At 45.7% G+C, this 23771-nt stretch overlaps 1 protein-coding gene across 1 annotated transcript in view; it reads left to right on the top strand.

The window, feature by feature from the left end:
• Nucleotides 1-21216, top strand: part of LOXHD1 (lipoxygenase homology PLAT domains 1) — a 77801-nt gene extending 56585 nt beyond the window's left edge. Inside the window, exons 21-25 of the mRNA XM_088156251.1 lie at nucleotides 2503-2688; nucleotides 14071-14241; nucleotides 15780-15918; nucleotides 17367-17528; nucleotides 20484-21216. Coding sequence (XP_088012377.1) covers nucleotides 2503-2688; nucleotides 14071-14241; nucleotides 15780-15918; nucleotides 17367-17528; nucleotides 20484-20964 — 1139 coding nt within the window. The 3' untranslated portion in view covers nucleotides 20965-21216. The remainder of the gene's footprint in view (nucleotides 1-2502; nucleotides 2689-14070; nucleotides 14242-15779; nucleotides 15919-17366; nucleotides 17529-20483) is intronic.
• Nucleotides 21217-23771: the final 2555 nt, after the last annotated feature.

The raw sequence follows: 23771 nt of genomic DNA, 5'->3' as shown, positions 1-23771 counted from the left end.
TGAAGTGACAGAGTATGTGGCCCTGTCATCATTACCACTGTCCCTGCACATGGGGCCCTTGTGCACCTGCCCCAACTCCTCTCAGGGCTTCTCCTCACAGTGGTGTGAGGAGCTCTTGTCCATCTTGGCAGTCATCCTCTGAGCTCTTCTCAGTGTCTTGACAAAACCCAGGAATTCAAGCTGAACTCTGGAAACTTCCTGCTAGCTTGGATCCAGTCAGAATATCAATGGCACTGCTGTAAACTCTGGGTCATCTTCAACTTCCCAGCATGTGCAAGGTTAATTCCAACCCAGGCAGAGGATTTTGCATTTCTCCTTGATGAATTCCATGGGATTTTTGCTTGCCCAGTCCTCAGGTTTCTCAAGGTCCATCTGGGTTGGGATTCTGGCACTCAGCACATCAGCCACTCACACAAATCTGCTCTTAGCTGGAAATCTGTTGGGGAAACACCCTGGCATTGTTTAGGGTGCTCATGATGAAGTTCTGCTCAGTTCTGCAGATCCCAGCATCAATCCATGAGCTATTGCACTCACCACCAGTTAAGGCTGGTGCAACCACAGTACCTTCATTCTCTTCATTTGTCAAGTTTTTTACAGTTCCCAAATGTGCCTGACAGTTTCCTGGAACTGGCAACAACAACGACAACAAAAATATCAGAGACCCAAATAAGTGAAATGTACATTGATTTAGCATTTCTGTTTTTTACTTTCCCATCTCTTGCTAATTGCTTGTGAGGGAAATGTCACAGCATGAGACCTTCATAAGCTTCCTCCTGCAGGGACGGTTTTGCTAAGAAACAGTTGGTTCTGTGCTTTTTGAGACCTGGCATTAATTAGGACCTTGCTCCTTGCAAGGAAATGGACTTCAGCTTGCTTTGTTCCTCACCTCAGCAAGCTTTGGGGTCATAAAAAAATACTGCCAGATGAACTGCCTGGATTCCTGATGCCTTCTCTTCCTACTTAAACCCTTCCCAGGGAGCTGTTGAAAATTAGCCCCAATTTAACGTGGGCAGCTTCTCACATGGACACATGTTGCTCTGCCTTTCCTCTGTATGACTCTTTTTCTCCTCTTTTTCTTCTACCAATTTTTTTCCCAGCCCTTCCATAGGAACAGTCATGATTTTTTCCTAACATCTGTATTCAAGTAATAATCCTGTGGAAGTGGGACCTTTCTCCAGAAGTTTGCAGTCCCCCTAACTTTGTTTCTGCATTGTGTTTGAATGGAGCTGTAGGAAATACTGTCTGTGTGGCTCAGAGTGGATTTGTGATACTCTTGTGTAAGAAAGGGCCTGGCAGGAGGTTGGACTTCCAAAGCTGGGCTATCCAAACGAGGGCAGCAGATGCTGAGTTTTTTTGTAAGGCAGATTTGAGCTTGATGGTCTCGTTTTTCCTTTCCCGAAATTTAAGGGCCTTGTTTCTGACACAGCAATGACTGTCTGCCCATGTGTAATCTTGTTTCTCTCTGTGAGTCTGCTTTCATATTACGGCGTCAAAATTAAAATGCAATCGTTTTGATCGAACTATAAACAGGGCCAGGTGAAAATGTAACACTTGCAGCTAAAATTTAAGGTCACTGCAGGTGGTGGTTTGACCTTGAACTCCCCGAAAGCCAGAAAAACAGAACGGCTGTTTTCTTTGGCAAAATATGGTCAGTAGAGGACAAATGACACTCAATATCAGGTAATAAACATCTTGGAAATTATTTAATTTCCTAGCATATACACAATAAGAAGGTAGAAGTTAGTAGGGCAAACTATTGCATGAGAAACTGGGACTTTTTTCATTAATTGCTGCGTGGACAACACTTTGAGAAAGAGCAAAATAACAGGAAGATCTGTTGGGTGTTGAGAGAAGTGGGCTATGAGATGGTGCAGTGGCTTGGTTGATGATCTGTACGTAGCTCTGAAATCCCTGTACCATCAAGCACCGGGAGAGCAGGAGGGGACAGACCCAGCTGAAGGATCCTGAGTGCCAAAATTGCTTGGAGAAGGCTATGGAACTGCAGGAAGGAATGACTGAGTGTCAATGACTGAGTATGCTTCAATGGGAAGTCCAGGACAATATTTTGTGGCTAGAAAAGTTATAAAGTATTGTTCTTTACACTTCTTAGTAGATTGCTGGATTCTGCTGTGTAAGCCACTTTTCTTTCCCAAGCTACCTCAGAATAATGGGAGTTACTACCCTGACATCCCCTGCAGAGTGTTGTGATGGACAGTCCTCCATCAGGAACAGAAATTTCTGCTTCCTCTGAGCACTGCCATCACCATGGTCACCACACCTCAAGTGCCAGGGCAAAGCATCCAGCTGCGTTTGTGGGATGGACTGGAAGAGCTGGCTGTCCTCCCTGCAGGAATCCACTGAAAAGCCTTGTGGTGCCCAGAGAAACATGAGCACCCCTGCAGCCTCTTCCAGCCTGCCTTTGCTGCCTCCCTATGCTGGGCTGGGAGCCAGCCCAGAGTGGCAGGGTAACCCATGGCATTTTTCTCTGCTCTCTCCTTCCAGGAGCAGGCACTGATGCCAACGTGTCCTTGATCCTGTTCGGGGAGTATGGGGACAGCGGTACCCTCCCTCTGAAGGAGTCCAACAAGTCCAACAAGTTTGAGAGGAACCAGATGGATGAATTCAGCTTCTCTGAAATGCTGAGCCTGGGAGACCTCTGCAAAGTGCGGATCTGGCACGACAACAAAGGTCAGGGCAGTGGCAGGGGTGGTGGGAGAGTTCAGGATGTTTTTGCTTAAGGGAGCACACAGACACAACACAGGCTGAAGGCAGAGTCCCCAGCGCTGTTTCAGGCTGGGAAAATCACCTGGATTTTACCCAGATCCTGTGTCCCAGCTGTCTAGCCACACCCCTCCATGCAGGTGACCCTGTCTGCTGTGCAGCCTCTGCTGCAGCAGGTCCCCAGCTTCAGTCCGGGCTTACAGCACCAAGGATGCTTCCCCCTGAGCAAAGCCACCCAGCCTGGTGTCCCAACATCGACTGAATCCATGCAATACCTCTCAACAGGCCATGAGCACAGCATGGCACTCCCAGAGCAATTTTATGTTCTCAGCCTGACACTGACACGCAGGGAAATGCAGCCTGGCATAACACAGAGAGCCTTAGAAGGCAGAAATAAAGATCTGTGTCTGGCTTTATTAAGATCACTGCATCAGCTGGTGAGCACTCAGCGTGCTGCTGAGAGAGGTTCTGACATTTCCCTGCTGCTGGACACCCTGACTGGTCTCACAGACAGCAGAGCAGAGCTCAGCACGACTGGCACAGTCATTTGTGTTGTCACTCGGGCACCAAGTGGTATCTTGTAACAAATGCATCACTAACTCTGCTGTGGTGACATCCCATCCCATCCCATCTTCATGTAAAAGAGATCATATTGCATTAGCAGTGGCTGGCTCACTGGTGGCCAGCCCTTGCTGCAGCCCCAAGGTGAAGCCCCATAGCTCCCACAGGCTCACCTGAGTCACTGTTAATAAAGCTGTTTGGCAGTAATATTTATCACAATCTGGGGAGGAATGGCAGAGGGACTAGCCAGTCATTACCTGGTTGCAGGGAGGCAGCTGGTTTATGGCTGGGATGGGTTTCATGTCAGTGTTGATGTGACCTAGCCACCATCCTCTCAACTACTCCAAGCTGTGGCAGATGGGGAAGGCTGCATGTCACGCTCTATTAATAAAAGATGCTATCTGGACTAGGCTTTCCCATTGGAAAGTCTTTGAGAGAGAGAAAAAACACATCTTATGGTAGCCTCTGTCTGCTGTGAAATATGGGAGATGCATCCACCTAACATGATTGTTTATTCCCAGACACTGCAAGCTCTGAGTTGATATTTATCACTCTCATAACACAGCACAATTTAGTTGATTAAACTCTATAATATCATGTTATATAGCTGGTGCTGAATGCAGTAAGGGAGCTGCTTTTACCTGATTACTTTGCCAAAACACTAATTCCTTAGATCTGCAGTTTAGATGTAGATATGGAAAGGGCTATTGAACGAGAGTTTTGCTCAGTAAACAGGCTTTTCAGCAGTTCCAGGAGTGGTTCAGACATCCTTCTGATAGCACCAAGCAATCAACATGGACTTGCAGATCTGTTTTCAAACCTTTTACCAGCTAAAATGTGTTCTACAAGAAACTTTTTGCTCAATTGGCATCATGGCTGTGCTAACAGGATTAAATTCACCCACCAGAGCAAAGCTGGTCCTCAGGGCTCAGGCACACACACAGACTGGGATGCAGAAAGGTGGGAACTGGATCAGATCGAGGGTCTGTAGGGCCCAGCAGCTCTTTCCAACAGCAGCATCACTGGATGCCTGAGGAAGAGGACAGGCTGAGCAAGCGTGTGTAATCCTTTCACAATCCTCTGCGTTTTGCATGATGAATAGCTCAGGGCGTCTTCTGAATTGGATATCATTTTTGTCCATTAAATAATTTCCAGTGAATTTTCTCATTCAAGTTCTTGCCCAGCCCCTCCAGGAGACATTTGCACCCACACATCCTGTGGCTCTGAGTCCTACGAGTCTGTTGTCTGCTGCCTGACGAGTAAATCCTGTTAATCCAGGGAGGGTTCTGTTGCCTTTTCCTTCTTGCACAACTTCACCTTCTCTGTGCCACTGATGATGCTGCTGACACGAGTTGGTAATTGCTGGCTGTGTGCAGCTGGTTGGTGGCAAAGGGAGGTAACAGAGTTTAGCCTTAGGCTAAGCAGTAAATAAGCTCAATTAGTTTAAATTTGCTCTGGGCGAAGAACATGTACCCAGGTAGGCACCACAAGTCAGCTGAAATACTAAGCTGGGTGTCTAGAACGTGAAATACGTATATAAAAACACATAGCAACCTCATATTCTCTTTCCTTATTTCCTCATAACACTGGTTTCCACTTACAAATACTAGACCTGGTTGACAGCAAGGTTAATTTAAGCCTTGGATAAACACCATGCTCAGGTTGTGTTCAGCAAGAATGTACTTGCTTTTCCCCACAGAAAGAAGGAAAACTGTTGTTTAAATCATAACATATGCTGTCTACATTGTTCTTGCATTAGTCATGTGAAAGGCATCTCCATCTAAAACTTCACACAATCCAGCAAGGCAGTTTGTTGGGTGGGTAGAGTATTTATGACTGCTGAGATCCCAGGATATAGCTATCCTTTGAATATATGCCTGCTCCCTATATATAATTTTTATAAATTGGTTGTGGCACTGCCTAGAAATTCCTGGCTCTATTTCTTTTAAATGAGTTGTAGGGTCAGGGGTCAAGTATGTTTTTTGTCAGACGCATGAGGGACTTTGGGCATTAAATAAAAATGTGTTTGTATTTACCACTACTCTGAGGCTTCAGATGTTGATCATGCTTTCTTTACCTCTTTTCTGGCTTTCTTTGGACTAAATTGTTCCCTACCAATGGCCTGTGGAAGGTTTGGGCTGACATTGGCATACCCCATTTATCCTCGAGTCCTGAATACAAGGAGCATGCTTGATGTTCTTTTCCTTATCTTCTAAGTTATCAATCACAGAAGCACAGAGTCACAGGACCACAGAATGGTTTGGGAGGGAAGAGACCTTAAAAATAATTTCATTCCACTCCTGCCATGGGCAGGGACACCTTCCACTATCCCAGCCTGCTCCAAGCCCTGTCCAGCCTGGCCTTGGACACTGCCAGGGATCCAGGGGCAGCCACAGCTGCTCTGGGCACCCTGTGCCAGGGCCTGCCCACCCTCCCAGCCAGCAATTCCTTCCCAAGATCCCATCCAGCCCTGCCCTCTGGCACTGGAAGCCATTGCCTGTGTGCTGCCCCTGCCTGCCTTGTCCCCAGTCCCTCTGCAGCTCTCCTGGAGCCCCTTCAGGCCCTGGCAGGGGCTCTGAGCTCTCCCTGGAGCCTTCTCTTGTGCAGGTGAGCAGCCCCAGCTGTGCCAGGCTGGCTCCAGAGCACAGGGGCTCCAGCCCTGCAGCATCTTTGTCACCCTTCTCTGCAGCTCCACCTCCTTCTGATATTTGAGGCCAACAACACCACATTATTTGCCCCATCGAGGTTAGTTAGGGGAAAATACTAACCATTGAAAGGCTTCCTTTTCTTTATCATATCAAGATGCCAACTGGCTGCCTGCATTTGAGGATAAAATACATTTAAATGCCTTGCCCATTGTGTTCACAGTGCCATGCACCACAGCTCAGCATCCCTCTCCCTTGGTACAGCCTTGCTGCAGTGGCTTTGCTCCCAGTTCTCATCCCACTTTTGTTTATCCTTTCCCTGAAATTTGACTGCAGTGGGGTGCTCAGAGTTGAAGAGACAGTAATTGCCATGGCAAAACTATCAGAAGGTCTCTAAATTGCAAACACCATGTTTTCATCCTCTGGAAAAGCAAGCCAGTTTTATGGTCCCACTTTAGTGCTTTTAAATGCCATTTTCCCCACAAAAACTGCTGAGTGACATCTCTGTATGAGACATAAAGGAGAAATGAAGCCCCCGTCTAATTTCTCTAACTTCGGTAAAATTGATTAGGGAGGAAGTTGTTGCTCATTTGAAACCAAGCAGTTTAAAGACTTCACAACTGCAATTTCAAGGAATTTGTTACTGATTTTTTTAGAAGTTTAGAGCTCACCAGCAAGATTCTGGTAAGAGCAAAGTGACGTGAATGAAATTTAGTTTTAATTTTGCTCCATGTCTTTTTATCTTGCCCCTGTTTACTTTGAGATACTGATGTTCAACCTAATATATTTAGACTCCCTGAGCAAATTTAATCACTTCCAGACTCCCCATCTTCTGATCTCAGATAGGCACTATGTATTTTCTCATATCTCACTTCATTTAGTTCTACATTTATGCAAGATCAGTATCTGTAGGTCTATAGAAATGCTGGCTTTCTAAATATAGGCCTCAATTTTATTTTTTTTTGTCTGCTATAAGGACTAAATCACCATTCTGCAAGAATGACTGAAAGTTTCTCAGTATCTCAGTAAGAGAAATATCTACCTAGAAAAAGCTCTTTTTTCCCTCCTTTTTTATGTTTTTGTTTGTTTGTTTGTTTTTGTATATGTTCAGGTTTTTGGGGATTTTTTATTGTTGTTGCCTTTTGCTCCATGAAACAAGGAAGTATGGGAAATCTGGACTTAGCTCCCTCATCTGCCTGAGTAGATTTGAACCCAGGTGATAAGCAGTCTGTCTAAAGTAATTAATTTAAGATTCTTGATTATCTCAGTTGCCATCAACCAAAGGGAGCCAGGAAGAGTCTAATTATGGATAAACCAGACTTTTCTGTGCTGCAGGAGCAGAGACAAAAGTAAATACCAAGGTTATGGAGCCAAACTTCTTCTTTGCCTTAACAAGGCCTTTCTCCTAATTCACCATCTGAGTTTTAAATAGCCTGACTGCCCCAGTGACTCCTTTTGGGTGCCTTTTCCAAAAGAGAAAGTATGTTATTCCCTTTTTGCTTTGGACTCAAGTCAAAACAATTTATATATCCTCAGTTTTCCTTGTCTTTCTCTGAAGGAGCTACCTTTTCCAGGAGCAGTATCTTGACTCAAATGTTAAATTGCCCAGGCCTTGAACTCACAGCACACAGCTATTCCAGAGGTCTGTTTCTGCAATTCATGGACACGATTCCAAGCCTTTGGGGCACTTGTAGACCATAAATTATTAAAAAAAAAAAAAAAGCCAAACACCCAAAGAGCTGTCTTTTTTAGCCCTTTGTAAGGATTTACTCAGCCATCAGGCCTGAGCAGGGCTTTTCTAAGCCCTCCCTCTCAGCTCTTGACTGTTGCCTCATAAACTCTGCTGATCCTCGGGGCAGATTTGTTGAAGAATTTCTGCTTTAAATAAAAAGTGAGAGGAAGAGAAATAGATGTGTAAGACTGCCCAAGGAGAGGAGAGCAGAGTCCATCACACTCCCTGTTTTGTTGGTGGTACACAGGAAGACAATGCCAGCTCCTGCACAACTCCTTGGATGCATCAAAGTTTACAGCTCAGACTGCACTCAAGTGAGGGTGGAGCCTGCAGACTTGCAGCGTGCCAGCAACTGTGCCATGCCTGATTAGTCCACCAAATTATCCAAATTTGGCCTCAGCACCTCGGGAGATCTCAGCACTGACCCACAGAGCCCCCCCCTTCACCTGCCCTGCACCTTCCTTTCTCTTCAACGCCAGGTTTTTTTCACCCAATTGTGTTATCACAAAGATAAGGATTTCACCCCTGTGAGGATAATGAGGCCCTGGAACAGAGAAAATGTGGCTGCCTCATCTATGGAAGTGTCCAAGGCCAGGCTGGGCAGGGCTTGGAGCAGCCTCAGATAGTGGAATGTGTCCCTGCCCGTGGCAGGGCTGGAATGGGATGAGTTTTAATCTCCCATCCATCCCAAACCATTCCATGATTCTGTGAAAGATGTCCCGCAGGTTTTACAGCTTAACAAAGAGATACTGCCAAGGTATGACAGTCCAGAAGTGGCATGAAGCAGAAAAAAAGATGTAAGGAATTAAAATAGCAGACTGACAGAGAACACGAAGACTTTGGTGTTGACCTTGTGCATTCATTCCTTTCCAATCTCGTGAATTGCAGAACCCTTCAGAAGCAGCCCAAAAGGACAGATGCAGCCTTAGAATTATCATTTCTGTAAAAGCTTCTCTTTTCTACAGGCTTCCTTTACTCCTCTTGGGGACAAATTATCCTGCATCCTTGTTAAAAGCTTTTGCTTCAAGTATTCCTCAATAAAATACAAAATTTCCTTCAATCACAAGAATATAATCTGAGAAATTGTTCCATCTCCAGTTTGAGCTGTTAAGTGCTTCTGCACAGGAGTAGTTTATCTGTAAGATGTGAGGGCTGGAGGAGTGGGGTGTGTCTGAGGGTAATTTATGGGTGGTTTCGACCTGAGTCAAATCCTGGACTGAACAAGTTGCAGAGACAACAAGGAGGGGGCAGGGCAGGGCACCTATTTGCTAAAACTATCCCAAGTGTTAATCTTCTGCTGTCTCAAAGACTGTGAGAGGTTTTTTGCGTTGCCTGTCTGCCCTGATGAGAAATGTTGTGGTGTGAACTAACATGATCCTAAAGGAGAGATACACAAAATGGATCTATTTTTATTCTGCCACTGGCTTGCCGAATGACCTTGCGTAAATCGCATCCCTGTACCTCATTTTCAATTATGTAAATCAGGGATAAAAATTATTCACCTTCTTAGAGTGTTTTGGAGATGTACTGATGCACAGCTAGATGCTATGATTTTAACACCTCACAATTAAGGCTCCATTTCCAGCGATTTGATGCTGCTATCAAAACTCCCACCACTTTCTGGGTGCTGCCTCATGAGGTGGGGTTTAGGGATGGGTGCCCACCTAACCAGGCAGGGGACAAAAAAATGTCAGAGGATGTCTGTGCTGTGGTCGTTACTTCATGTTTCAGAAAACGTGAAAATTTTAAAAAATAAATAAATAAAAAATGCAGCTAAGGGGCTGAGCCTCGCTGGTTGGTGGTTGTGAAGGGCTTGGCAGCAGCAATTCTTCATTAGCCCTTGAGCAGTCAATGTCCCTAGCAGGAGGGATTTTTTACTCCTGTGGAAACAGAAGCACCAGTAATGACTACTATTAACCTTGATCAGACATCAGCTGCTTCTGAAACCAAACCACAAGAGATATGCTACAGAAAGATAAGGGATAGAGAGGATAGTCAATGAATATGGCTGTAAAAAGTGGAAGCATCCATGGATTTATATGTTTCCAAGCATGGATGTGGTTCTGCTAGCAGATTTGATCCCACCAGATCTTTCTTTGCAAGGAATAGTTAATATTCACCAAAGCAAGGTCAGGGACCAGGTGCCTGGTGAGCAGTGAATCCACCACAGTTGTTTCACCCAATTTTTCTCTCCCATCCTCCCGTGTTTCTGCAGGTGTCAGAATGGTTTAATATTTTAAGGGTGAGTACAGCCAAGTCATGGCTGTTCCTGAGAGAGGCAAAGGAAGCTTCTGGTGCTGCAGGCTGGGATTTTAGTTAAATGAAGCAGTAATGTCATTATCTGTGTTTCATCTAGCACTTCTACCGTCAGGCTCAATTGTGCTAATCACTGCAGAAATGGGTGGCAAGGAGCTTACAATCCAACCTGTCTAATGTCAGGAAAGCACAGACTTCCAGCATCACCTGGGGAAAAGGAAAGAAGGTCCTGTGAGGGCCTTTCAGGTCTACACAGGGGGTCCTTGCCCAGTATCCTCCAGTATCCAGCTTGGGTCCTTTTAGGAACGAGGATAAATGGGATAAATAACTGCTCTTTTGGATCAGGACGTTTGGGGAACAGAATATATTTCCCTACATCACACTAAATTATACAGAGTCAAGCAAGCAAAGTGATTCTTTTTTCCCCAAAGCTCTTCTCTTCCTCTAATTACATTTGAAATGTTTTGCATGCTATTGAAAATGTCACTTCCAGCTGCAGACCATTAAGGAGCCTATGTGGCACTGCCATGGGTTTTATTAAGGCAGGTTTGTTGCTGGGGATTTCAATGGCAGTGAAATGAGGCCTGGGGTGAAACACCTTTTGTTACAAATGTTGAACACTTGTTTTGGTGGTAGGGGACCTTTCACACAGGCACAGTGCTCACCAAATTATTTTAAAGACCAAAGGCTGAATAACTGGGGAGGAACTACTCAGATATGTACTATTTCTTCCCTTCTGCCCCAAAGCATTTAATGGAGGCAAATTTAGTGGTCCTGGTTTGTGCTGGGATCATGGTAGAAATTTGTGCAGCTGTTTTCCTGAGCCCTTGTTCTGTTCCTGGTTCTGTTGCTTGAGGTGCCAACAGGATGCAAGCAGGTCTGCTCTGTTTTTTCTGCAAGCACCCAAAGCTGAGTGATGGGGCAGCTCTGGCTCTCACAGTGGATCAGAATCAGTGTCCAGGGGAAAGGCTGGCTGCTGTAGAGATCCTTCAGTTTCTTCTTGCAGCCAGGCTGCTTGAGCAGTGGTCAGGAATTGGGAAAGTCCTTTCACCCTCCTATATTCACATCACCTTTCTGTCTCCTCTTCCTCTTTCGCTTATGCTGCTCTATAAACCAGCTTGGGTTGAGGATTTGGTGACTCTGAGGTAGGAGTTTCCTTTCCTGTCATTGCTTAGGTGCTGTAGAGTCTCTGAGCCCATTGCAAAAGTCACAGAGGAACACAAGGGGTAAACAGGATAATGGCCTGAAACCAGGATTTCATGACCTGGAAAGTAGTTCTGCAAACACAATTTTTTCTCCTTCTGCTGACGTGATGCCCAGCACACAGAGTCAGCCCAGCAGAGGGAAAGTCTCACATCTGGGCTCTGTGCATCACTGGCCTTTCCATTTCCTTTTCCATACCAGTGCAGTAAAGGAATTTTATATATACTTTCCCAGTCTGAAACAAAAGAAAAACAGTACCTTTTCTGGTAGAGCAGGATGCATTTTTCAGACATGAACTAACCCTTCCATTTCCACATCAGCTTTTAAATGGAGTTTAATGCTGTGGTAGTGAAACCCTTGATGTGACACCACTCAGGGCTTTCTGCTTGTTTAAGGGGCATGGAGAGGGTGGGGAGATATGCTGCTATGGACATGTGCAGAACAGCTTTCACCTGGGCTGAGCTATTTCTCCTAGAAATTAAAAGCCTATAGGGATCCTTGTACAGGTCTCATAATCTAAGTCACTAACAATCAGGAATAAAAATGAGAAAAAGGCAAATTCTAGTGAGAAGGAAGAGAAATATTTTTTTCTTTAAAGCAGACAGGAGGTTGTTTAGGGGCAGCTGTACCATTTTTCTAAGACTGTCCATCCAGCTCCTTGATTTATGTACCCTTGTGCTGTAAGGGACGCCCTGTTGGCATTTGCTTTTCAGTGTTGATCCCTGACAGAGCTCAACTCTTGCTCTTTAAATAGCCTAGAGCTGATAAAAGCATCTTTTTGGGGAGGAGCTGGCTTTGTCCTCAACTCCAACATCTGCAGGAAAGCCAGGTCTGTCCCATCTCTGCCTCTGATGAAAGAGCAGGATTTTGTTGCAGCTTCTTGGTGAGTGTGGCTGCTGGCAGCAGGCTGGAGAAGAGGGAGGAAGGCGTGTGCATCTCACCCAGTCTCTTTTCTGCTTAGCACTGACCCCATCATCCTGTTCACTGCTGGAAGCTGGGCTGAGATCAACAATTTATGCCATCGTGGTCTGCAGGCATTGACATCTCTCACTGCAGAAGGAAGATATGTTTCCTTTCTTTCGTGCTGTACTGTTGTCACTGAAGTTTTGATGGAAGCAGAACAGCCTCCTGAATATCCTGCAGAGATGTTCATTGAACTTAAATGGAAAAGATCCTACCAAAAGATTAACAGCTGTCACTGCCAACATGTGTAGAATAAATTTCCCAAACAGCCCCAAAGAGCAAGTTGCTCCAGTTAAATCACAGTGGGAGCCCTGGAAAACTTCACAGAATTGTAGAATCACAGAATGCTTTAGGTTGAAAGAGACCTTAAAGACAATTTGTGTCCTACCCCCTGCCATGGGCAGGGACACTTTCTACTATCCCAGGTTGCTCCAAGCCCCATCCAGCTTGGCCTTGGACACTTCCAGGGATCCAGGGGCAGCCACAGCTGCTCTGGGCAACCTAAATTAATGTAGATGGAACCAAACTCTTCTCACCAGTGTCCAGTGACAGGACAAGAATAAATGGGCTCAAGCTGAAATACAGGAAATTCCACTGAAATAAGAAAAGAAAGCTTTTTTTTCCTCTGCACGGGTGATCAAACTCTGGCACAGGCTACCCAGAGAAGGCTGTGGAATCTCCATCCTTGGAGATATTAAAAACCTGGCCACACACAGCCCTGAGGAACCTGTTTTGGTGAGTTTGCTCTAAGCAAGATGTTTTACAGCTGAACCTTCCAGGCACAATGACTTTGCAGTTCTGTGCCCCCGAAATTTAAGGGGTGAATGGTGGTGCTGGTTGAGGTCTGTGCTGCATAGTGCACAGTTTAATTTTCTAACTTGGAGAAGATTCAAACAGCCAAAGTACAAAACAGCAATGGGTGTGAGGCTGGTACAGAACTGCCAGCACATGGTGTGGAGGCTCACAGTCCACAGGAGAAGGATAACTTGTTGACATAACTCAAAAATGTGCCATCATTTTCTATTCAAGGATAATGAGGATTAATTTTTGCAAACGAAGGAAATAGGCACACGGCAGTGAATTCCTGGAAGAGCAAGAGCTGTATAATCTCTCCAGGATGTACATAATAAGTGAACAGAGATGTCTCATCATGAACATAAGCTTTTTTTGTCTGACTAATAGCAGGACTTGAAAGTAAAACTGTCAGAACCTCCTGTCCCCACTGAGGTCAACAAGTGCTCCTGTGATTTTAACAAAGAAATCAGGAAAACATTCTCAAATGCTGCTTTCTTCATTTTCAAGTTGCTTTTCCAATGGGAAAAAAAAACAACAAACCAAACAAATGAAGCAGCAAACTAAAAAGGTGCCATGGCTTCTCAGAAGGCCCCAAGGGAAATGTAAAGTGATTTGGTCATCCGTGCTGGAACATCCATCACTTTACTCTGTCCTGTTTTCACACCCAGTCCCAGCACTCATTAATTTGCTCTCGTTGCCTGGCAAGGATGGGCAGTTTCCTTGTGTGTGCTGGCTGGCAGGGCTGAAGGAGGAAGGAGGAAGCTGTGCTTTGCCTTCTGACTTCAAATCCAAAGAGGAGACCTTAGATCCCCTGCCTCAGTGCTTACAAGAAATGTTTTAGCAGGGCAACAGGGGTGGTTTAAAACTAGAAGTGTGTCGATTTAGATTAGATATATAAAGGAAGGAATTTTTTACAATGAGGGTGGTGAGGCTCTGGCACAGATTGCCCAGAAAAGCTGTGGCTGCCCCATGCCTAGAAGTGTCCAAGGCTAGGATGGACAGGCTTGGAGCAGCCTGGGATAGTGGAAGGTGTCCCTGCCCATTGAAGGAGAGTTGACTTTTAAAGGTCCCTTCCAACCTGAACCATTCCTCGATTCTATGATTTACAACAACAATGTGGACCTACCAAGGAAAGGTACCTCACCTCCTATGTGCAAACACCCAAACCTTGTTTTATTTTTGTTGTTTTACTAGGAATTGCCCCGGGCTGGCACTTGGAATACATTGATGTGATGGACTCTGCCATGGACAAGACCTTTCGCTTCCAGTGTGATCGCTGGCTGGCTAAAGGTGAAGATGATGGGCAGCTCATCAGGGAGCTGGCCTGTGCCAATAACGACATCCTGGAACTGAAGGAACGGACTGGTGAGTTTGGAGTGCTCTTCTGTCATTTCCTGAGAGACCTCAGAGGCCATAGGAACAACTCTCCTGCAAGCTGGAGGTTCCCACGCAGGCTTTAGGGGTTATTTCATGTACACTTTAGCTCAATAGTGCAATTTCGCAATAAGAAAGAAACAAACCAGGGTTTGTGAGGAAGAAAAATATCTCATTCTGGGTTGAAAGCTAGGAGGTACCCATCTGCAGTGGTTCAGCCCATCAGTAAGCCATGAGAACACATGGATATGATCTCATTAGAAGTAATGTTCTTGATTCTTTGAAGTGGAAAATAAGTTCAGTCCTTAAAGCTTGGTAAGTAACATTGTTCCAGCTTCCTCCTTAACTGGTTCTGGACTACAGGCTTAAGTGTCCCAGCTGAACATGACAGCTGAGTTTTACAGCCCACAGCCCTGGATATGCTCTGGGTAATCCCACTGGGCCCAAGGTAATTACACTGGTGTCTGATGTGGTGGGTGATTCAGCCAACAAGAGTTACTTAACCACACTCATGATATGCAGAGTCCATCTCAAGAGCTACTGCACCAGTGCTCTTCTTCAGGAGAATCCTGGAGAGACAAAACTCACATCACTTCACTGTGATTGTGCTCTGCCCCTGAAAAAACAATCAGCCTTGTGAAAAAAAAAAATTGTCATTTTGAGCACTTACAGGCCACCACAGCATCTGAGCACGTCCTGTTGGGTGCATGGACACCCTCATCCTGCTAGGAAGAGTGGCAGAAAAAAAAGAAGGAAAGAAAGAAGGAAAGAAGGAAAGAAGGAAAGAAGGAAAGAAGGAAAGAAGGAAAGAAAGAAAGAAAGAAAGAAAGAAAGAAAGAAAGAAAGAAAGAAAGAAAGAAAGAAAGAAAGAAAGAAAGAAAGAAAGAAAGAAAGAAAGAAAGAAAGAAAGAAAGAAAGAAAGAAAGAAAGAAAGAAAGAAAGAAAGAAAGAAAGAAAGAAAGAAAAGAAAAGAAAAGAAAAGAAAAGAAAAGAAAAGAAAAGAAAAGAAAAGAAAAGAAAAGAAAAGAAAAGAAAAGAAAAGAAAAGAAAAGAAAAGAAAAGAAAAGAAAAGAAAAGAAAAGAAAAGAAAAGAAAAGAAAAGAAAAGAAAAGAAAAGAAAAGAAAAGAAAAGAAAAGATGGAGGATTGGAGGATTTGGGCTGTGTTTCAGATGAAGTGCTTAGCACAGCATGGAGCTGGACAGAGCTTGTTCAAGATGACCTCAATCATCCTTGTGGGTCCCTACAACACAGAATATTCTGTGATTCTAAGAATAACTCCATCTATTCTTGCTACCCAATTGAACAGCACTCATATTTTTCATGTATTCTATCCCAAACCACTTAGAAGTCAAAAGTCCCACAGATTTCAGTGTTTTCCACCTTTATTTTGCAAATACTTGCTGTCTTGTGGGCTGTGATAAATATTAGGAAGGGGGTTTTTAAGCAAAGTGACAGTCAAATGAAGAGATCTTGCAGGCCATCTGCTCTTCCTTTTCTGTTTAACGTGTGTGTTAATTATGCTTTAAAGCCTATGAGATTGTCACAGTAACCAGCGACAGAGAGGATGCAGATACAAAGGAAAACATCTGGATCATCCTAGAAGGGAAGATGGGCCGCTCAAAGGAATTCCTCATGGAAAACTCCTCCAAGAAAAGGAGATTTGAAAGGTAGTAAGCAGGATGGTGGGCCAGAGGAGCTCCCCACCCGTTGTGTGTCCTCCACAAATGCCACCTCTTCTTGCTGTGTTTGTGCCATGCTGCTTCTCACCCCCCTTCCAAAAAGCCTGATGGCTTCCCACTTGGATTACAGGGAAGGTATCAGAGGAGTTTCTGGTGGGCAGTCACAGAGTAGGTTTTAGAACAACGAGAAAAAGGCATTTGGTAGAAGGAAATGTAGATTTTGCATGTGTGTGTGTCCTTTTGTATCACTGCATACAAAGAGGCTCCTGGCAAGCTCCCAGGGAGGCTGTGTGGTTTTTGAGCTGGGAGGAGCAGAAGGAAGCTGGAGGTGGTTTCAGTTCTTTTCACAGCATCTCACTGGCAGTGGGAATCAGAGAGAAAGTAATAATAGTTGGAGGCTAGATGTTGTCAGAGCTGCTCGGATTTGACTTTGCAGACGGATCTGGGGGATAAGAGATCACTGTCGGGTGAGGGAAGGCAGGAATCAGCCTCCTGCTGGAAGCACATCCATGGAACATGGGGCATATTCCTTCTCCCACGTGGGACCAAAGTGCTCCAGGTGTCAGCAGGGCTTTCTGCTTGTTTAAGGACACGGCACACCCTTAGGACATGGGGACCTCACCAAAGTCACTGCTGATGTTCTGTTGCTTTACAGGGAGGAAAGGTTTTTTTTTCTGGTAAAAGAAGGTGAAATTATGGCTAATGGATTGTAATATGACTGCCTGAGATATCACATGAAATTTGAAAGATCAGGAGGAGCTTCCTGAGCTGATGGTGCCTATGGAGGAGTTAGACACCACTCTCCACTAGGCACAGTCTGTCCTTGGAGGCACCAAGGGCCAGTCCAAGCAAATAAACCCAGCAGATACTCAGGGAACACAACAGGGATCCAGTCAACACTTTGACAGAAATCCATCATGCCTGCCCATGGCAGGAGGTTGGAATTAGATGATCTTCAGGGTCTTTTTCAACCCAAACCATTCTGAGATTCTGTGATTTAATTGTTTCTGTAAACTATTTCCAATCTGAGCTTCAGGAAGGGTGGCTCAACTAGCAAATTTAAAACAGCTATGGTGGGTAGATGTGTAACAGATACAGTATCTGTCAAGAATGAATGAATAAGTGCTGGAGGGGAAATTAGTCATTCTTTAGCTTTATCTATAATGAGGCAAATTGATTTTGTATGTGGAACAGCTCAAGTTTATCCTAGAAAGTCCTAGTGGCAACAATTTAAAGTGTCACCCCTAATCAGAGAAAATACTAAATTTAAATATGGAAATTATACTTTGTGTCGAATGATTGTAGGTTAAATCAAATGACTGTAAATGAAGGCTTATCTTCTATCTTCCATAGCCATGTGCTAATTACTTAATGTCCATATGAGGGAAGTCACTGGCAGCCTCCAGGATGCTGAAACTGCTCCCTGTTTCCTGTAGGGGAGCAACAGACACATTCCAGTTTTCTTCAAAGAATGTTGGTGACATTGCAGCCATCTGTGTTGGTCACTGCCCAAAAGATGGGAAGAAGTCATCTGCAAAAGCTGATGTCTTCTGGCACGTCCAGGAGATTATCGTGACAGAGATGGAGCTTTGCAACAAGTAAGTGCCCTTCAACCCTCAAGGAGATGCCCTGGGAGGGCGTGGGGGAGCTGAGCAGCTCTGCACACATCCTCCTGAAGCATTTCAGGTTTAAGAAATAACAAAAAGTCTTATTTTCTGTTATGTACTTTGGTGTGTCAGGTCCAGAACGTCCTTGTCTGACTTACCCGCTCAATTTCTGAGTTGTTAGAGAGGGTATTTGCATGTGCAGGTAACTTTATAAAAAGTTGGCTGGAGTGAATCTCAGAGCCAGGATGAACTGATGTCTCAACTTATGGAAAATAACAGAGTATTGGAAATTCAAGGAGTTTGTAGAATGCTCTGCAGGGACTGGTCTTTAAGTAAGCCTTGTGAAAGAGTTCTTAGTAACGAAAGTAAGACAAAGCCTGAGCCTCTGATTCAGACCAGTTTGGATAAGAGATCCTTCTGGTCTGGTCCAAAAGGCCACACATGACTGGAAAGGTTGCAATCATGCAGCTCAACCATACCTGAAGAGCCCTGAGCATGGTCAGGTCATACACACTTGGATCTGAATCCCATCTTTGGAAGGGGAGCAGATCCCACAGGAACAGAGGAGGTCACCCATTTGCAGAACAAACTGCACTTCAGTAAAACAATCCACAACATTAATTGTGGATTTCTTTTCTTCTCCACGATATTTCCATTGCTGCTAAAGAATTTAACTACAAGGAGTTTGTTCCAGCTGAGACAATTGAGTGTTTAAGAAGAAATCCTTGAAGTGGTGCTTTTTTTTTTTTAAGAAGCTAAGAGTCTCTCCTAGCAAATTAATCAGCCAGCTGAAGAGCCTTAATAATATTTGCTGAATGAAAACTCAGTCAATTGCATACTAAAACATGTTCTTTTCTCCTGGTGGGGAAAAGCCTGGAACCCTCGAAGTCCAGCTGTGCAATCAGATCCGTGCACTGAACTCACTGGGAGCATGCTGAAACTGCTGGGACCGTGTGCTGTGAAGGGGCCAAAGGTTTCCTCATAAAAATCCCACTTTTTAAAGATTGTTTTAAATTAAAGAGGGCAGCCAGAAGGTATGGGTAGAGCCTCTAGTCTGTCCTTGCACTGGAGCAGGGCTCCAGCTCTGCAGATGCAGCATTTTACAGTGGTGTTTGCTGTGCATACGAGCAACTGGAGAGCGTGCACCAACCACAAGAACAAGTTGTCACTTAAGGTATTACTCATCCCAAATATCAAAAAACCTACCTAGACAAACCAAGGATCAAATTAAAAGAGTTACCAGATTGTTGCAGCAATAGTTTTGAATTTTACTGTGATGGTAGTACTTCTTAGTATGTAAAAAAGTTGTATTTAAAGATTTTCTTTGCACATTCTGGGGCTACAAAGGTCATCTTTTTTCTCTTTGCCCCTTGTAAAGATTAGTATGCACCATTTTACTTCCAGACCATGAGATATTACACAGCTGAGGACATCCATCTGCAGCATTGGGCATCCTCTCCGTCACAGCCTCATGCAGTTTTTCTGTCCCTGAGCCTAAAAGTTTGTTTCCCCCTGCAAGTTCTCATCCAGAAAGCTTCTTCCCAGGGAATGTGTGCTTCTCTTTAGCTACAGAAAATGCCAAGAGTGTAGGAAGTGTTTAAGGAATGCCACACAGCTGGAGTCACAGTAACCCTTCCTCCAGGTGATTATTTTGCACACACACGCATGCACTGCAATCCAGCCACACTCCATTCAGGAGGACCTGCTGCAGTTCAGTGAAGGTGGGGGAAGGGGGAAAAGCTCACTTGGAACTGATCTGCATCATTGGAAATGAAATACATCATTAAAAGCAGAGTGCTCCAGCCCCTGGCTGAGTGCCAGCCACGAGGTAATTTATGGATGTGCTCGGTGTTCCCCGCACATCACCAGAGACAGCACTGCAGAGACAAGGGCTGTCAGCATCTGGTACCTATCATTTCTGTGTTACAACTTCTTTTTTCCCCTGCTAAGGATGAGACGGCTGATCTAGAATGGAAAAGGGAGATTTAAACCTTCTGCATCTTTCCCTTTCCTTTTTTTATGTCCTTTGTCCTGCTTTAGCTCTGGCTCTGACTGCTTGTCCTGCCTTGGTGGGTTTGGAACTGGACATGCCATTGCACAGGATAAAGAGGTGGCAAGAGCCACAGACATCCTTCCCATGTGCAGTGTGCCTGTAGCTGTGCAGGGAGAGGTCAGATTTTTCCAGTTGCAAAGTTCCATCACAGCTCTCTTTCTAGAGAAATATTCAAGTACTAGTACATAGAGGGAAAGATGCTGAAACAGCACTGTTATTGGGCAGTTTAGTAGAATGCAAACTCCCTAACTTGCTGGCTCCATGTTTGTACCAACAATGTGGCCACAGCCCCAGGGCAGCGCTGTCCCCTGTGCTGGCACTGCTGGGACACCTGCAGTGCTGGGGACAGCTCTGGGCCCCTCAGGACAAGAGAGACACCGAGGGGCTGGAGCGTGTCCAGGGCAGGGAACGGAGCTGGGGAAGGGGCTGGAGCCCCAGGAGAGGCTGAGGGAGCTGGAAAGGGGCTCAGCCTGGAGAAAAGGAGGCTCAGGGGGGACCTTGTGGCTCTGCACAACTCCCTGACAGGAGGGGACAGCCGGGGGGGATTTGGGATCTTATCCCAGGGAACAGGGACAGGAGGAGAGGGAACGGCCTCAGGCTGGGCCAGGGGAAGGTTTAGATTGGATATTAGGGAGAATTTCTTCACTGAAAGAGCTGTCCAGCCCTGGCACAGCTGCCCAGCGCAGTGGTGCAGTCCCCATCCCTGGAGGGACTTAAAAGCCGTGTGGATGTGACACTTGGGGACATGGGTCAGTGTTGGCCTTGGCAGCGCTGGGGTAGCAGTTTGACTCAATGATCTTAGAAGGTTTCTCAGCATAAACAATTCCACAATTCTGCAACACTTTCCCCACAAAGCGTCCACCCTTAACCCGGCTCCCATCCCCCCGTGGCAGGTATTTCTTCCGGTGCAACGCGAAAATCCCTCTGCGATACAAGAGGCGAGACTACAAAGTCTTCGAGTGTGCCAAGGTCACCGAGAGCTTCGCCAGCAAAGCCCGGAGCTTGGTGCCAGTCAAATACGAGACCATCGTGGTGACGGGCTGCGAGAAGGGCGCGGGCACCGACGCCAACGTCTTCATCACCATCTACGGCCTCAACGGGGACTCGGGACGGCGCGCGCTCAGGCACAAGTTCAGGAACCTCTTCGAGCGAGGCAAAACCAACAGGTTCTACCTGGAAACGCTGGACATGGGGGAGCTGAAAAAGGTCCGGATCGAGCATGACAACAGCGGCCTGGCTCCGGGCTGGCTGGTGGAGAGGGTGGAGATCACCAACTCGGCCACTGGTGTCACCACCATATTTCCCTGTGGGAAGTGGCTGGATGAAAACCGAGGGGATGGGTTAATCTGTAGGGACCTTTTCCCTAGGTACTGAGGAGGGTCCCTTCAGTATGCACATTTTGTTTTGTTTTTTTTCTCGTTATACTGTTTTATATTGCATTTTGCTTTTTAATGCATCGCCTTTTGTATTGAGAGGTTTTTAGTAGCGAGGCGTTCTTCCCGGGTTAACATTTTGTAAAAGTAATGCTGCTTTTTTTTTTTTTTTAAGTGAATATGAAACTGTGAATTAAATAAACACACTTATTGCTTACTTATGATTAAAAGCTACAATCAGCAGAGATATAAACTATCCTTCACCAGCTCAGGTGTTTCTGCTTTCAGTGTTACGCCTTCACAGGGCTGTGAAAACCCACTGACCTACTCCACTGATAGGCACCACTTTTAGATGAGCATAAGAAAATTGAGACACATTTATTTAAGAAAACTGAGCTTGGAGATCCCAGTTTTTTCCCACTTCTGGCAACTGCAAGCTCTGCATATCCATACACACATATGCACATCTCCAGAGGGCACCACATCCAAAAACAGCAGGCACAGGAGGACTTTCCATGGGGAGTTTGGGGAGCATCTGCATCCACCCAGCCAAGTCTCAAGCAGTGGGATCTGGGTGGTGTTTTCCATCCCGTGGGCTTTTTTCCCCCCCAGGGCAGACTCTGCTCCCTGGCTGAATTCCTACAACTCTGCCAAGAGCTGAGATCTATGGTTACAGCTGGCAGTGCAAAAGACCTTCCAGATAATCAATTCCACAGCAAGGAAGCTGTGCTAACTATATTCAAAGCTGACTCAGGATAATCTTACCCTACATGGTCTGAATACCAGCTCTGTTTCAGAGCAACTGCCATTCATTTTAACTCGTTTTTTTTTCCTTTAATAAGGATTTCTGTTTTGTCTTTTTCTGTGGCCGAGAAGGGATTTCCCGGAGGCAGTGAGGGCCAGTGCTCCTGCCAGTGAGCTCTTCCCAGGCACTCACATCTCTACAGGTACCAACAAGAGAATCTGTTCCTAGATCATTGCTCCTGGAGCTCTGTCTCTCTCTCTAGGGAGCAAAGCAGCAGGGCACATCCTCAGGAGGAGAAAAGGAGGTGTTTGAGCCCTGGGTTCCTCCTGGTCCATCCTGGAGAGGGCATTCCCTCTCTCAGAAGCTGCTTTTAGACAAGAACTTTGTATGAATAGGGATCAAATGGGTCAAGAGCAGGCTTGAAAATCCCACCCACCCCACCAGTTCCTGGGCTGAGGATGATTCTTCTGCTGGTCCTACTGCTCAGTCACTCAGTGCTCATGGGCAAAGGAGGCCCAGCAAAGGCTGGTGATGCTGAGACGGGAGTTAGAAGCATCTTAGAGATGCTGTCGATTGCTCAGAGGTATTTGAAAGCTACTAACCCACCAAAACCCTTCCAGAGAAGTTCTGGATTTCTGTTTCCCACAGCAAGCACCATCAAGGAGACTTGACCTTATATCATGATTGTCTGTGCCAGCTCACAAATAATAGCCCAGACTAATTCATTTTAGAAATCTTTATGGTAACTGATGGTTTTGGAGCAGAGCAAGTTGCTTAAATGAGCCCACTAATCAACCTCATCAGTGATCAGCTACTCACTGAGAGGAATAATAATAGCAGCCTTCCCTGGCTGTGCTCTCCCTCCTCATAGCAGACTGGTGCTGCCTAGCCCTGAGCAAGGAACTCAGCAGAACAGCCCTTAGGAGGGCTAGGGAGTGATTGCATCCCTGGGACCCTGCTGGGATAGAGTTCAGACTCCCTGGATACCCAGGGGGTCCCATGGGTGGAGTCTGGTGCATCTGGGTTTGCAGTTCTTGTGCAGTGTCATTGCAGTCCCCCAAGTAGGTGTTTGAAGCAAAGTGAGGGTCAGGCTTTTCATCTTCCTGCATTCCCTCCCACACAAGTGTAACCAGCACTGTGAAAAAAAAACTGTCCTGTCAAGAGCTTTGGCTTCTTTTTACACAAATATGTGATGCAGTGGAATAGGAGTTTGTCCCAGTACAGTGCTGCAATCCCAGCATTTCCAGCTGGTACAGGGTGCTGGGGAAGCTGGTTTTAGAGCACCACTTTAACCCCTGCCATCCCCTGGGCAAACTCACTGCACTGGTGCTTGTTTCCAAGGCCAGGTTGGATGGGGTTGAGAGCAACCTGTTCTACTGGAAGGTGTCCCTGCTCATGGCAGGGGGAGCGAACTGAATCTCTGAGGTCTCTTCCAGCCCAAACCATTCTGTGATCCCATGAAGATTCTATGATTCCATGATGATTCTATGATTCCAGCCCTAGGGAACAGTGGGGCAGCTCCTGACCCACACACCACCCCTTCCTGGGGCGAGGAAAGAGAAATCCTTACCCTGCATGTGAGACGTGCTCATGTCTGGGAGGAATCACGGGGAGAAAGTGACTAGAACCATGGGTTGAGGCACAGCTGAAGCAGGAATTAATCTCTTCAGGGTGACCAAATCACTGTGTAGGTGAGAGATGGGTTTGTAGGTACCTAGGCTGTCATCAAGGCCACTTGCCATCCCTGGACAGGCTTATTCAACACAAAAGCTCCAGGAAAGCTGCCTTGAAAAGGGCCAAAGGAGAGTTTGCTGGTAGAGGGTCAGCACCCTCACTGCCTAGCAGGAAGGCAATTTTGGCAAAGCATGAAAGAACTCTGCTTTTTTTCCACTAAAGACTTCAAACAAGCCCCTCCTCAGTGCAAAGCTCAGCTCCACCCTGGCTCTGGGGAATCCCTCTGTTGCTACAACAACTAATGCTACAGAAGTAATAAGGCAAGAGTGGAGTTTTTCCAACAGCTGGATTTGCATTAAGCAGCTAAATTCAACACATTCTTGGCCAAG

This window comes from Sturnus vulgaris, chromosome Z (genome assembly GCF_052056855.1).
Source record: "Sturnus vulgaris isolate bStuVul1 chromosome Z, bStuVul1.hap1, whole genome shotgun sequence".
Lineage (NCBI taxonomy): Eukaryota > Metazoa > Chordata > Aves > Passeriformes > Sturnidae > Sturnus > Sturnus vulgaris.
Note: the sequence above shows the minus strand (reverse complement) of the source record. Positions and strands in the feature narration are given on the sequence as shown.